This window comes from Fulmarus glacialis, unplaced genomic scaffold (assembly GCF_000690835.1).
Source record: "Fulmarus glacialis isolate BGI_N327 unplaced genomic scaffold, ASM69083v1 scaffold22054, whole genome shotgun sequence".
Lineage (NCBI taxonomy): Eukaryota > Metazoa > Chordata > Aves > Procellariiformes > Procellariidae > Fulmarus > Fulmarus glacialis.
Genome location: NW_009206387.1, coordinates 60,989 through 72,813, shown reverse-complemented (window position 1 = coordinate 72,813; position 11,825 = coordinate 60,989). Strand labels below are relative to the sequence as shown.

At 41.9% G+C, this 11,825-nt stretch overlaps 1 protein-coding gene across 1 annotated transcript in view; it reads left to right on the top strand.

Moving 5' to 3' along the window:
* RCOR1 (REST corepressor 1) overlaps positions 1-11,566 on the top strand; it is a gene marked incomplete at its 5' end in the record, with an annotated part of 18,950 nt that extends 7,384 nt beyond the window's left edge. Inside the window, 6 exons of the mRNA XM_009575737.1 lie at positions 1,249-1,327; positions 5,590-5,784; positions 6,786-6,863; positions 7,565-7,622; positions 8,178-8,407; positions 11,002-11,566. Coding sequence (XP_009574032.1) covers positions 1,249-1,327; positions 5,590-5,784; positions 6,786-6,863; positions 7,565-7,622; positions 8,178-8,407; positions 11,002-11,043 — 682 coding nt within the window. The remainder of the gene's footprint in view (positions 1-1,248; positions 1,328-5,589; positions 5,785-6,785; positions 6,864-7,564; positions 7,623-8,177; positions 8,408-11,001) is intronic.
* Positions 11,567-11,825: the final 259 nt, after the last annotated feature.

Genomic DNA, 11,825 nt, shown 5'->3' with positions numbered 1-11,825 from the left:
CTGCTCTTGGGGAGACAAATGCCAGCTCAAGCCACCTGGCAGTACGTTCCTCCTTAGGCTATGTCTGCACAGGACGTCGCTGCAGCAGGGAGACAACCGTGAGCGAGTGCCTGTACTGCAGCCATGCTCGCTAGCACCCACTGTGCCTGCTGTCCCCTGCTCCCTTGTGAACGCACCCCGGCTGACTACAGCACAGCTGGCAGCGTAGCACAGCTTCTGCTGGGGTTTCTCTGCACAAAACTGCCTTGCGCTGGCACTGTGACATACCTGCACTAGCTGAAGTTCCTCGTCGCAGGCTATAAAGTTTGACATGACAAAATAGATTTATTTTTTGATTTAAAAAAAAAAAAAAAAAAAAGAAAAAAAGAAAAAAAAAGCTTTGATTAGGTCAGCTTATTTCTTCTGTTTCTGGGCATCATCCCAAATGGTGCAGTTAACTTTAGTTGTGTACTGTACAAAAATTCTAAATGGTGAAAATGTATTCGATTTACTGTCTGATTAAAATTCCAATGAAGCCAAACTGGCCAGGTGTGCCAAGGTCACTTCGAGTATGGCCCCAATTTCATGCCTATTATTATTCTGTAACTGATAACCTCTTTTTCTTTTCCAGGGGAGAAATGTGAGGCTGTCACTGGGGGAAAAAAACCAAACCAAACCAAAAAAACCCCACCAAACAAAAAACCACACCCCAACCAACAAACAAACCAACATCCCCCCCAAAACAAACAAACAAACAAAAAAAAACCCAAACAAACATTTCTTTATGCTTGTTCTTGAGGGAGTTCATCTTGTGCATGACTATTGCTAAATGTTAAGGAGTTGAATGAAATCCATGCTTTAGCTACTTGCTGTAATTTTAAGTCTTTGTTTTTGTCTCGATTCGCCTAAAGTTAAAATGCTCAATGTCCCATGTTCCTTAAAAGATAACTTGTGTAATCGTTTTCCTGTATCTTGCCTTCATCTGAGCAGACTTATTTTGCCTAAGTACGCTACTGAGAAGTATTTCTTTACAAGACATGGTCCCTAGTATTTTTACAATTAAGAATTTCTTGACTTAAACCAAAAACAAATGAACAAAAAACCCAAAACAAAAAATCCCATCCCAACCCCCTAAAAGACCACCCTGGAAATAAAACTAAGGAAAGCTGTTGCACTTGCTATTGCATCCATGCATTTCTTTTAGCATGCTATTTATAGAAAAAGAGAGCCTCACAAACTAATACAGTACTGTTTGCTTTTGTCTTCCAGTGAGGATGAAATGGAGGAAGCAAATGGAAATAACCCTATTGATATTGAAGTTGAACAAAACAAGGAGAGCAAAAAGGAGGTATAATTCTTTTCTCACTACTGCACAAATGAAAGTGTTTACTTAGTAGCTACTTCATGTAGAAGCTGACAGTATCTAATTTTCTTTATTTGTGCTTTGTATAGTTGTCATACAAGAAAAGAAGAATTGTCTTCAGAATTATTCTTAGATCAAGACAAGTATAGACAAATAAGTTATTATGGATGGAGCTGGGAAAATTTAAGACTTTACCATCCCATGACAATGTACTCTCTGAATGTTTCTAGTCTGTTTGATTCAAGGTTGGTTGTGTTAGCTTGAACCACCTTCAGTGATGGTTTAAATCAACCTAACTGCATGGAGATGGAGTAGAAGCACTTATGTCCCCACTGAGATGGCTTAGTGGAGCGGAAATATGTCCTTTAAAGTGTCCTAGGTAGACTAGCAAGAGTGTGTTTATCTACACTTTAGACTCTAAAGTAAATTCCTGATGTACTGAAATCCTCAGCAATAGTTCTGAGGATTTCAGTGGCACCAGGATTGCAACAACAGTGGTGAACAGTAGAGGAGAAAGCTTTGTGTGGCCAGTTCATTTTGTCTGGCAGAGGGACCTTAACCTGTTGTTATGCACAGAATGTTTTGTACTTGCACTCACTTCAAATTTTAAGTGGGCATACAGTTCTAGATGAAAATAGTCACACATACAACAGTTTTGAAAACCTAGTCTGTGATGCTTAACAGGAAAGTGTATACTTTATTTTCATATGCATAACCTGCTGGTTATCTGTTACTAAACAAAAAAGCCTTGCCATTCAGCATCAGCGTGGCTTTTATGTGTGAGTGAGTGCTACAGGAAGATGTTTACCCTAAAGCCTTCTCTCCTTGAAGTAGCTCCCTTTCCTGATTTCTCGTAGCCTGATTTCTCTCCCATAGTCATTCTTTCAGTTTCTAAAATTATCTTTAAAAGGGTATATGTAGGAAAAAAACCACTAGAATTATTTAAAAACATGATTGCACACAGGCAAAAACAAGAGCCTAGAGCAGCTGCTTTGTCAGTCACTGTCAGTGAGATTATTTCCTCTAATAAATTATTTTGAATGGAAATAACTGAAAAATCACAGCATTCTAGTCCATTCTTCACCCATGCCAGGGTGCTCTCTAGACTTTCCAGAAAAGCCTTGCTGTTGCTTCTACCAAAGGAACTGACATCCCTGATGACTTCCTTGGAGCAGAGTGGATGTGAAGCCACTCATGTTCACCCTTACAAGAAGCTGAGTTCTCAAAAGCCTCAGCAACACGCAAACTGGAAGGGTTCTCACTTGGCTAAGTTGCAGCTGCATACTGCAGCTCTCCAGTGTGTCTTGTAAATGATTAATACTATGGGCTCATTTCCCATTATTTTAATAAATTTTCAAATTTAGGTTTCTCTGTAAGCTCTTTGAAAGCTTGCATCTGTGAGAGAGCTCCCTTCAGTCCCCTTTATTACTTTTTCCTTCCCTACCATGCTGGCATGCTCTGAACTTGCTGCAGAAGAAGGAAAGGTAGTTCTTCGCCAACTTGGCTGCCTCTGTTGTAAGGCCAAACCAGAGCGGATGGCTGATAGCTACCATCAAGACATTTTTGTAGAAAGTCTTGTATGGGAGGAGGTTGTCTGCCCTCCCTGTCACACTAATACAGGCCACAGCGCACTAACTGATCCGAAAGAGATCACCAGAACTCATGGAGGATGTGCAGTCTGGCTGTGTATGTAATGGCGGGCAGCCTTGTGAGGGCTTTTCTGGACAGGGAATGTACTAGTGGGTAAAATGAAGCTGACAACCTGCATAGCCTGTTCAGAGTTAATTTGATTTGATTTTGCAATACCTGAGCCTGGGGCTGATTGAAAATGCCTTGAGAGAGAGCAGGTATCCAGGAGGGGGATATGTTCATTCTTGATCATATGTTTCTTTTAATGACGTGGTCAAAAGTGCAGGGGTGGTGATGTACTACTAGCGCAGGACTCTTACTGTAAAGAACCTCCCTGTCCCAACCCCACAGAGATGGTTTTTCCAGCTCTGAGAAATGTCGGTTACTGTATGACTTGCCGAGTAATGCTGGGATTTCCCAGAGTATCTGAAATCTCTCATCTGTTTCTTCTTTTGGGGGTCATTGGAGGGGGAATATTTCCTTTGTTTCAGTATTTTCAGTGTTAGTGCAACTGTTCAGGTTTCCTCAGATAGTGACTCCATAATACTGAGGTCACAAACTAGAACTGCTTTCTCCACATCTTCCCTGTTCCTAGTAATGCCTCCCATTTCATCCTCTGCTTTTACATGGCTTGAGATAGCTTGGTCTTTTCTTTTTACACTGTGAAATCTGAGGAAGGGAACCTTGTATTAAGGAGTTTGTGAGACTGAGGTGCACTGGATAGCAGTGGCAATATCTAAATAAACAGAGAAGCACTGCTAAATCCCTGCATTTTAATTCTCTCTGGTTTTCATGAATTGATTTAATTCTACAGAGAGATGTGTGTGGCCAGGAAAGCAAGAGTTTCCAAGATAGGGTAGATGTTTGAATTTTCACAGCCTGTGCAATATCACCAGGGCCTAGAGGCATTTGGAGCTGTCAAAAACCGTTCTGCTGGAGCTCTGGCTTCTTGTCCACAACACAAAAGAGCTTCACATTCTTTGAACTGTGTAAAACAATCATTTGAAACTGCTTTCATTTTCCTTAATGTTGAGGCTTCTGGGATATTTGCACTGCAGGCATTGTGTGTTGGTCAACCTACAGCCTGAACCTGTTGTGAGGCATTACTGCATGATCCTGTCAAATTCTGTATGTAGAAGAAATATCAATAAATCTGCAATGTCTATCTATGTTGAATAATTTACCTAGTTCAGTTATCAGTGTTCACTTCTGAAGTGGAGTGCAGAGCTTACCTTACTTATTCATAGCTAAACCAGTTTCTCCTGCTCTCCACTCCCTTCTGCAAAAAGAAATAGGGTATCCATCCTGCAACAGCAATAGCTATCTCTTGCTCTTGGGCTTGCCTTAGGCATTGTCTCTCATGGAGTCTTTTGCACTAAAGGAGGGAAGAAAAAAGTTGAGAACAGGCAATTGTCCACATTACTGCTCCTATGGTTCTGGTTAAGCCCATGAAAAGGGTGCAAGCTTTTATCTGCCAGCAGCTGTGCTGGGGTCCTCCAGTCTTTGGGAGGCAGAGCCTCCTGCTTACATGGGGTTTTGTGCTCAGCCTCTCGTGGGTTTGAATGCGAGCGTTTTATTGCTCACTAATGAGCAAATGCCGCAAACTGTGTAGAAACTGCATGTAGCTGCAAATTAGGAGGGAAACAATAGTGCTAAGTGAAGCCAATGTGTTTAAAGCTGGCAGTGATCAAGCAGAGGATTTCAGATGTGTGGCCTCCCCTCTCTGCTTTTTCTCTCCCCGCCACACTTCTGTTCTGTGTTCTTGGCCAGGCTCCAGCCACTGGGTAATAAATTTTGGGTATGAGTTGCGTGTTGAAAATAACTTCTGGAAGAAATGTTTTTGGTGTTAGAGAATCAGATGTGCTCTTGAAGGATCTGTAGTATGGTGTCCTAGGTAATCTACTTGTTAGAGGTGTGCGCCTAATTCTTTGCTTTAGACAGAGGCATAAAAATAGTTAGTGGTGTGTGAAATACTCCCTTTTCCAAAAGAGACTTAAAATTTATTTGTGGGCAAAACTGCATCAGTTTAGTGGAACAGTTGATATATCAGTGCTATGCAAGAAAACTTGGCTTCCAAGAAACTGCGTAACAATCTAAGAGTTACTTTGTGGTCACCTCGCTCCTTTATCCTTAGCCTTTAAATAAATTTGGTTTATTCCTTCTCCTGTCTGACATGTAGAAAAACAAGTCTCTGTAAACTCTTCTAGTTGTGTTCTTCCCCTGTCTCCAAACTCCACTTTGTTTCCTTCTGGTGTTCAGTTAAACTGGCATGTTCAGGCCTGGTGATGAAAGCAAGAGAGGTTTCAGCGTGTTTGAAAATAACCAGAATATTTAACTGCTGGAAGATTGGGCATCTGTCTCCCAAAATGAGAATGGGCAGAGAAGACAGCCAGTATCTCTGTAAACATTGAAAGCTGCCTAGAAGAAAGGAGAGATCTGCATAAGACGGTGTTTGTATGACATGCCACCAAAGCAAAAAATGTCTTCCTGCCTGCAAGCTACCATTTTTATTCTCCAACCTTTGACAATGGCTAAAAGTCATAGAATCACAAAATGGTTTGAGTTGGAAGGGACCTTTAAAGATCATCTAGTTTTGTAAAATGACTGCTGTTTGCCAGGTGCCGCCTGCTGAAACCGTTCCTCAGGTGAAGAAGGAGAAGCACAGTGCGCAGGCCAAGAACAGAGCGAAGAGGAAACCTCCCAAAGGAATGTTCCTTTCCCAAGAAGACGTGGAGGCTGTTTCCGCCAACGCGACAGCTGCTACCACTGTACTCAGACAACTGGACATGGAATTAGTCTCAATCAAACGACAGGTATGGATGGGAATAACTGCTATTTTTGGTGATGGTGCCTGTCACAGTCTGCAAAGTTCACAGGAATTTTTATCTTGACAGCGATGATGCACATCATTATGTGGCTTAATTGACAAGCTGCTAGCCTGGTGCTATAAACTAATGCAGCCCTGTGTTTTACATCTCTTATGTTTTAGTTCTATGGGCAAGCCTACTTTATATCTAAAGTGAAGCAAGGAGAAGTCCATAGCACTGACTTGAAGGAACATTTGTTGGCGCTTAGTGTTTCTTGCAATTCAGTTTCTTGAAGTTTATGTTTTAACTATGAACTTCCCTCAGATGACATTGGTTTCAGCAGTATCTGATTTCCATCTGCAGCAGTCAGTTTCCTTTGCCTTTTCATGTGATACTTTTGGAACAGGCAGATAAGTTTGTTTTATTCTTTCTTAGACAGGCATTATACAAACTTTCCTATGTACCTTTTGCTTCCCTGATGGATCTGCCTTTTAAACAAATGTTTTTCAAATATCTGTTAGTAAAGACAGGTTTACTACATGAGTCTGTTTCCTAGATCTGAACTTTTTCACTATTTTTAAAGCAGAGATCTGGCTCAGGCTTTTTATTAAACTTATTAGAATTGGTATTTTGGCCTGAAGCCTTTTTCTTGGCACTCTGGGAGAAGCAGGGCTCTCTAGCAGTCTTTGATTCATTTCTTGCTGTGAACAGGGCCTTTCTTATGCTGGACTTTATACAGACCTGGAAGTTGGGGCAGTTCTTGCTCCAAATAACTTGCAGACAGGATAGAATAAATTAAATGGGATCTTCTGATGTGCCAGCTGCTCCTGCATTACTTTATTCCAATGTAACAAACCTTCTTTTTGGAAAAGGGAGGTTGTGAGAAAAACTGGAATGCTGAGCTTGTGGGGTTCCTGCTGGGGCTGCTGGAAGAAGGCTTGTCCAAAGATTTTTTTTTTTTTTTTTTTTTAAAAATCCTTGTTAAAGGGATGAAACTTTATTTTCAGATTCAGAATATCAAACAAACAAACAGCGCGCTCAAAGAAAAACTTGAAGGTGGTATAGAACAATACAGACTTCCAGAGGTAAGATCATTTTCTGACCCTTGTTTATTGTGGAGATAAATGCTAATCTGTGTTTATATACCTGGTCTATTAGCGTTGCCAGTAAACTAGGACCAATGTCCTATTAGTTGTCGGTGTGAATCAAGACCATTACCATATTCACTGTTGTTGTGTAATGGAAATGGGAGATGAGAAGTAAGAGCAGTGTTCAACATGTGAAAGTGGTTTCTATCAGAAGTACCGGTATCCCAGGTATACCATGTTTTGTCGGCGTTGTATCCATATACCCTTGTAAGAGAGGTAGTTGCTTTGCTCTAAATACTGAGAAATGTAGGAGAGGATGTTAATGACCTATCTTTCTCTTGGCACTTGGTGCTTTTGCTGTTTCCCTTTCAACTCTGGTGCCTCATGCTGGAAATAATTTGACCAACATTACAGAGGGTGTCTGTGACAAAAGCAAGTAGGTGATTTGGAAGAGTGTGGCTCTTGGTTATCGGCTCAGATCATTCCGTATCTTTTTGTACAGGTGCAGTGTATGTCACAGTTAACTGAATGCATGCCATATGCAGTTCTTTATGTTGAAAACATTCTTGCTACTAAAAGGAACGATATAGTCTGACTAACAGTTAATTCCTTGTTGTGTTTTTGTGAGGTTTTTATGAGCTCAGATGCAAGTGAAAGTTGCTTATGTAAATGAAGTTACCTAATTTCTTGATGTCTAGGTCGTTCAGAAATTTAATGCACGTTGGACCACGGATGAGCAGCTTCTTGCTGTGCAAGGTATGGCACTACAAGTCTATTTGTACTTCACTTGGTGATAATCAAAACTCCGCTGCATTTCAGAGCTGTGTTTCCCTTCAGTGGCTAAGTGAAGGATTTTGACATTGCTGTGTACTAATGCCCAAAGGACAGAATTGAACAATGAAAAAATATCGCCCCTTCCCTGGCAGTGTAAAATTGCACCATATGAGTGTTTGCAAATAATCTCTGCTTGTCCAAGCTTTCAGAAAGTGAAACTCTACTGGAGTCACTGTTACGCTTTTTGTGTAACTTCTCGAGTGGTACAGGCAGATTTACACAGGTCTTCTAGATTTGGCTCTGCCAATCTATACTACACCTTTATTTTCTTCTCTTCTCCAGGGATAGTCTTAATGGTGTCTCTTGCCCAATTCAGCCTTTCTTTTTTTTTTTTTTTTTTTTCCCTGGATTAATCTGAGAAAGGCTTGCAACCTTGACAGAAGTTCAGCTTCGGATCTTTATGCTGTGACTTGAGCCCGATTTGTGGTCTTTGTGGAAATAACACATTGCTTTTGTTTTTCTTTTTGTTGCTTTTAGCAATCAGGAAATACGGCCGAGACTTTCAGGCAATCTCTGATGTGATTGGAAACAAATCTGTGGTGCAAGTGAAAAACTTTTTTGTAAATTATCGACGTCGTTTCAACATAGATGAAGTTCTACAGGAGTGGGAGGCAGAGCATGGCAAAGAGGAGACAAACGGAACCAATAGCCAGAAGCCTGTAAAATCCCCTGATAATTCCACTAAAATGTCCGAAGAGGAAGATGAGGTAAATTCAATTTAAAAATCACATAAAATTCCCAATCTGAGCTCAGTTCAGATAGATGTGTGTGTATATATATTCTTTGCAAAAGCCATTTTTGAAAATCTTCAATCTGAGCATACTTCGCTTCCTCTGGATGTATAGATTCCAGTACTGATTTTGGGAATTGGGAATTCCAGACATATATGAAAGTGGAAAGAGAACAGTTAATTTGCAGCCTTTGACAGTATCTGTATCTCATCAGCACATGGACATTTTAATGACTCCTGCTGCCAACACCCCATATATCTTTATCTCACTTGGATGTTTTTCCTGCACTCAGTTCTCCAAGCTGTTTTAGGTTTGGCTTTGTGAGACCATACAGTCTTCTGAGGCAAAGCTCGCTCTTTCATTTTTGACGATGGAGTGGTTTCACTTGAGGGAAGGGAAGAAAGCTATAAACAAGGCGAGTGTGTGAAACTGTTCATTCTGGAATTACCTAGAGGCAAAGTTTCCTTGATTTTTACAGCAGTTTCTGTGAAGACAGACATTCTAGAAACAGCCATTCCTTGATGGAGCTTCACGGAGTTAACACTTCTCCAAAGACAATGTGTGTTTAAAGTTAACTAAGAGACTGTAGAGTGTTTAAATATGAAAGTTAGTTACAAAAATGTAATATTAACACAGTCTTGCAAAAGAAAACCCCACTAGAGGTTTGCATGTTAAAAATGTCTGATCTAGGACTCCCTTTGGCCTAATTTTATAAGACAGCTTGGCACAAAAGCTGTATTTTCTAAATGCAAGCACAATCAACAGCGTAAGGCGAATTTTAGTCTCGCATGGACTAAAGACTTCTCAGTGTACTGTATATTTTTGTCGCCCTGATTATGGTTGGCTTACTTGTACGTTGCTGTTCAGACATTCAGAGAGCAGAATTTCATTTCTTCACAAATCCTAATAATGTGTTATTCAAAGATGCTTATATTTGGGAACTAGATCCACAGGTATGACAGATGAACAAAACCAAACTCAAAAAACTTGCCTTCTCAGAAGGGTGTGAGTGAAATTGTCCCATTCTTCTAGAACTGAGAGGTGGAGCAAAGAAGCAATGGTACTAGTATGTAGCCACCCATTTGAAAGACAGGTGGCTCGTGTCACTGCCTTTTCCTGCGACCAGTAGAGTTGTCTGTTGGCAGTGCAGAGCTTTTCTTCTCTGAGCCTCTGAGATTCTTCCTGGCTTCAAATACACCCTTGCTCCTACAGTCAAAAAAGGGGAGTCTCACTTGAGGTAGGAAGAAAATGGTTGTAGTGGGAACTGGAGTGTGCTGATGTGGCCAAGTGTGTGGATACTGGAGCAATGAGGATCCCAGACAAGTTAGCAGAGGGGGAGGAGGGAGAGTGGAGGCATGACAGCAAGGTCTGGTGAAATGACTGGTGGAGCAGCAGTTGTGATCTCCAAACTAGTGATGGAAAGTGCCCAGGCTGGAGCTGAGCAAGTGCTGAGTGATGGAAAGGGGACCCAAACAATAGGCTGGTGGGAATAGTTGCAAAGCCTAGAGAAAAGGCAGCTATTGCGAGAGTCAGGTGGTTCACTGTGCCTTGCAGTACAGTAAGGGATGAGGGCAGAGCCTGCCTGCACCAGGCTGACACAGGGAGGAGCCAGGCAGGGTGGCAGTGAGCTGCCAGCTGTGACATACCATGTATGTCTTACACTAGCACTATGTGGCTTGTGGTTGTTGATGAAGCCTATTCTGGACAGTAGGAACTGATGTGTCACAGCTGGGAGGAGGAGGGTGCTGGCAGCATGGAGGGGATTTTAACTACCAAGCCTGCAGCTTTTTATAAAAATGCACAAGGAATGGACACAAGGGTGTTGCACAGTGGACATCTAATGGCCACTATGTTCTCTGAGCACATCAGACATTGCCTGTCAGGCTGGCTATAAATGTAGTGCTCCTGCCTTCAGAGGTAACATAAGCACAGTGCTGACTGGCTGCCTGTCTGAGCAATTCTGGGGCAAAGTGAAATGACATTGGGATTATCACGAGTGATCTGTATGGGCTAGGAGCAGGGGTTCCTGGACCCTCCTGAGCTGCGCAGTACTGTGGACTGGTGCCTGCTCTTGAGAGCACTTGCACAGGTGACTGGTCAAGTCAGATGGACTCAGTCAGCAGTAGCCAGGAGAAGACTTTGCTGGCCTAACGCTGAAGTCCCTCGGATGCTTTCTCCCCTGGCATGCCTTGTCTGCCTGGCCACCAACCTAGTAAAAGCTTTGTCAGCCCTCTGACTGCTCTGGGCTTTCCCCTTCAGTGTGTTTTCATACCAAGTGCCCACAGTTCCTTTTTTTTTTTTTTTTTTTTTTGAAGGGGGGAGGTAAGACTGCTGATTATAAAGCAGCCTCAACTCCAGTCTTAGTTCTTGTATGTTTATACTCCCAACAAACCCCAGTGTGGCTCAGAATAGGGGAAGCTGCTGCGATTTTTCCCATGCGCCAGGGTTGTCTGTTTTGTCGCTTTCAATACCATGGATCTGGGGTGAAGTTTGGAGATGCAAGAAAGCCTATATGTATTCACTTTTAAACTAAACGTCTCCTTTTTCTCCCCCCTTCCCCTTCCCTCCAGGCTACTTCTGTTCTTGATGTCAGATATGCATCTGCTTCGTGAGAAGGTGCTGTAGCCTAGAACAATTTGTGTTGACTACTGTGTTATCCAGGATATCAGGTATTAGCAAACCTCAGACAGCCATCTGCATCATATCTGTGGACAAGCAGCTATTACCAAAAAAAGGCAAACGCTTCCAGTCCTGTGCTACATCTGCCTTAATCTCCCCTCATTCCTCCATACTGCCTCCACTTTCTTTCAAAAGCACCCAGGTAGCTCAGCTCTTCATTTCATCAATGTCCTGCTTAAGCATGGGGATTTCTAGAACCAGTAACACCTGTCTGTAAATTTTGACCAACCTGCAAAACAAGGAGCTCCTTAGCAGCCCCACAGTAACTCTACACATTAGGAGTTCTTATAATACTTGGTCCGTAGGGTATAAGTATGTATTGCTGCATGGCCTTGTGGTCTCCGCTTCCTGTGTATTCTTACGATGACACTATTATTAGCGAGCTTTCTATAAAGGAGAGGCCTGTGCACATGCCAGTGGTGTCAGGTTTGTTCTGAAATGACAGGGCATATTAACAAGCAATCTTGAATAAAGCAAAGTGATAGGAAATGTTATTTCTAAGGTTTGGTCAGCCCAAGGTTGTAAACGTAACTCATTACACTTCTGGTTTGTGCAATTCTTTCCACTGTATTTGTGTGTTCTTGCTTCATAGAAAGCTCCCTAATTGAGCATTTTATTCCTGTATATTTTAATGGCTTTTATTTAGTGCAAAAGGGAATACGTAACCTGAAACTGTTTGATGCGCTATTTAACCCCTGGCATTCAGCATTTGCAT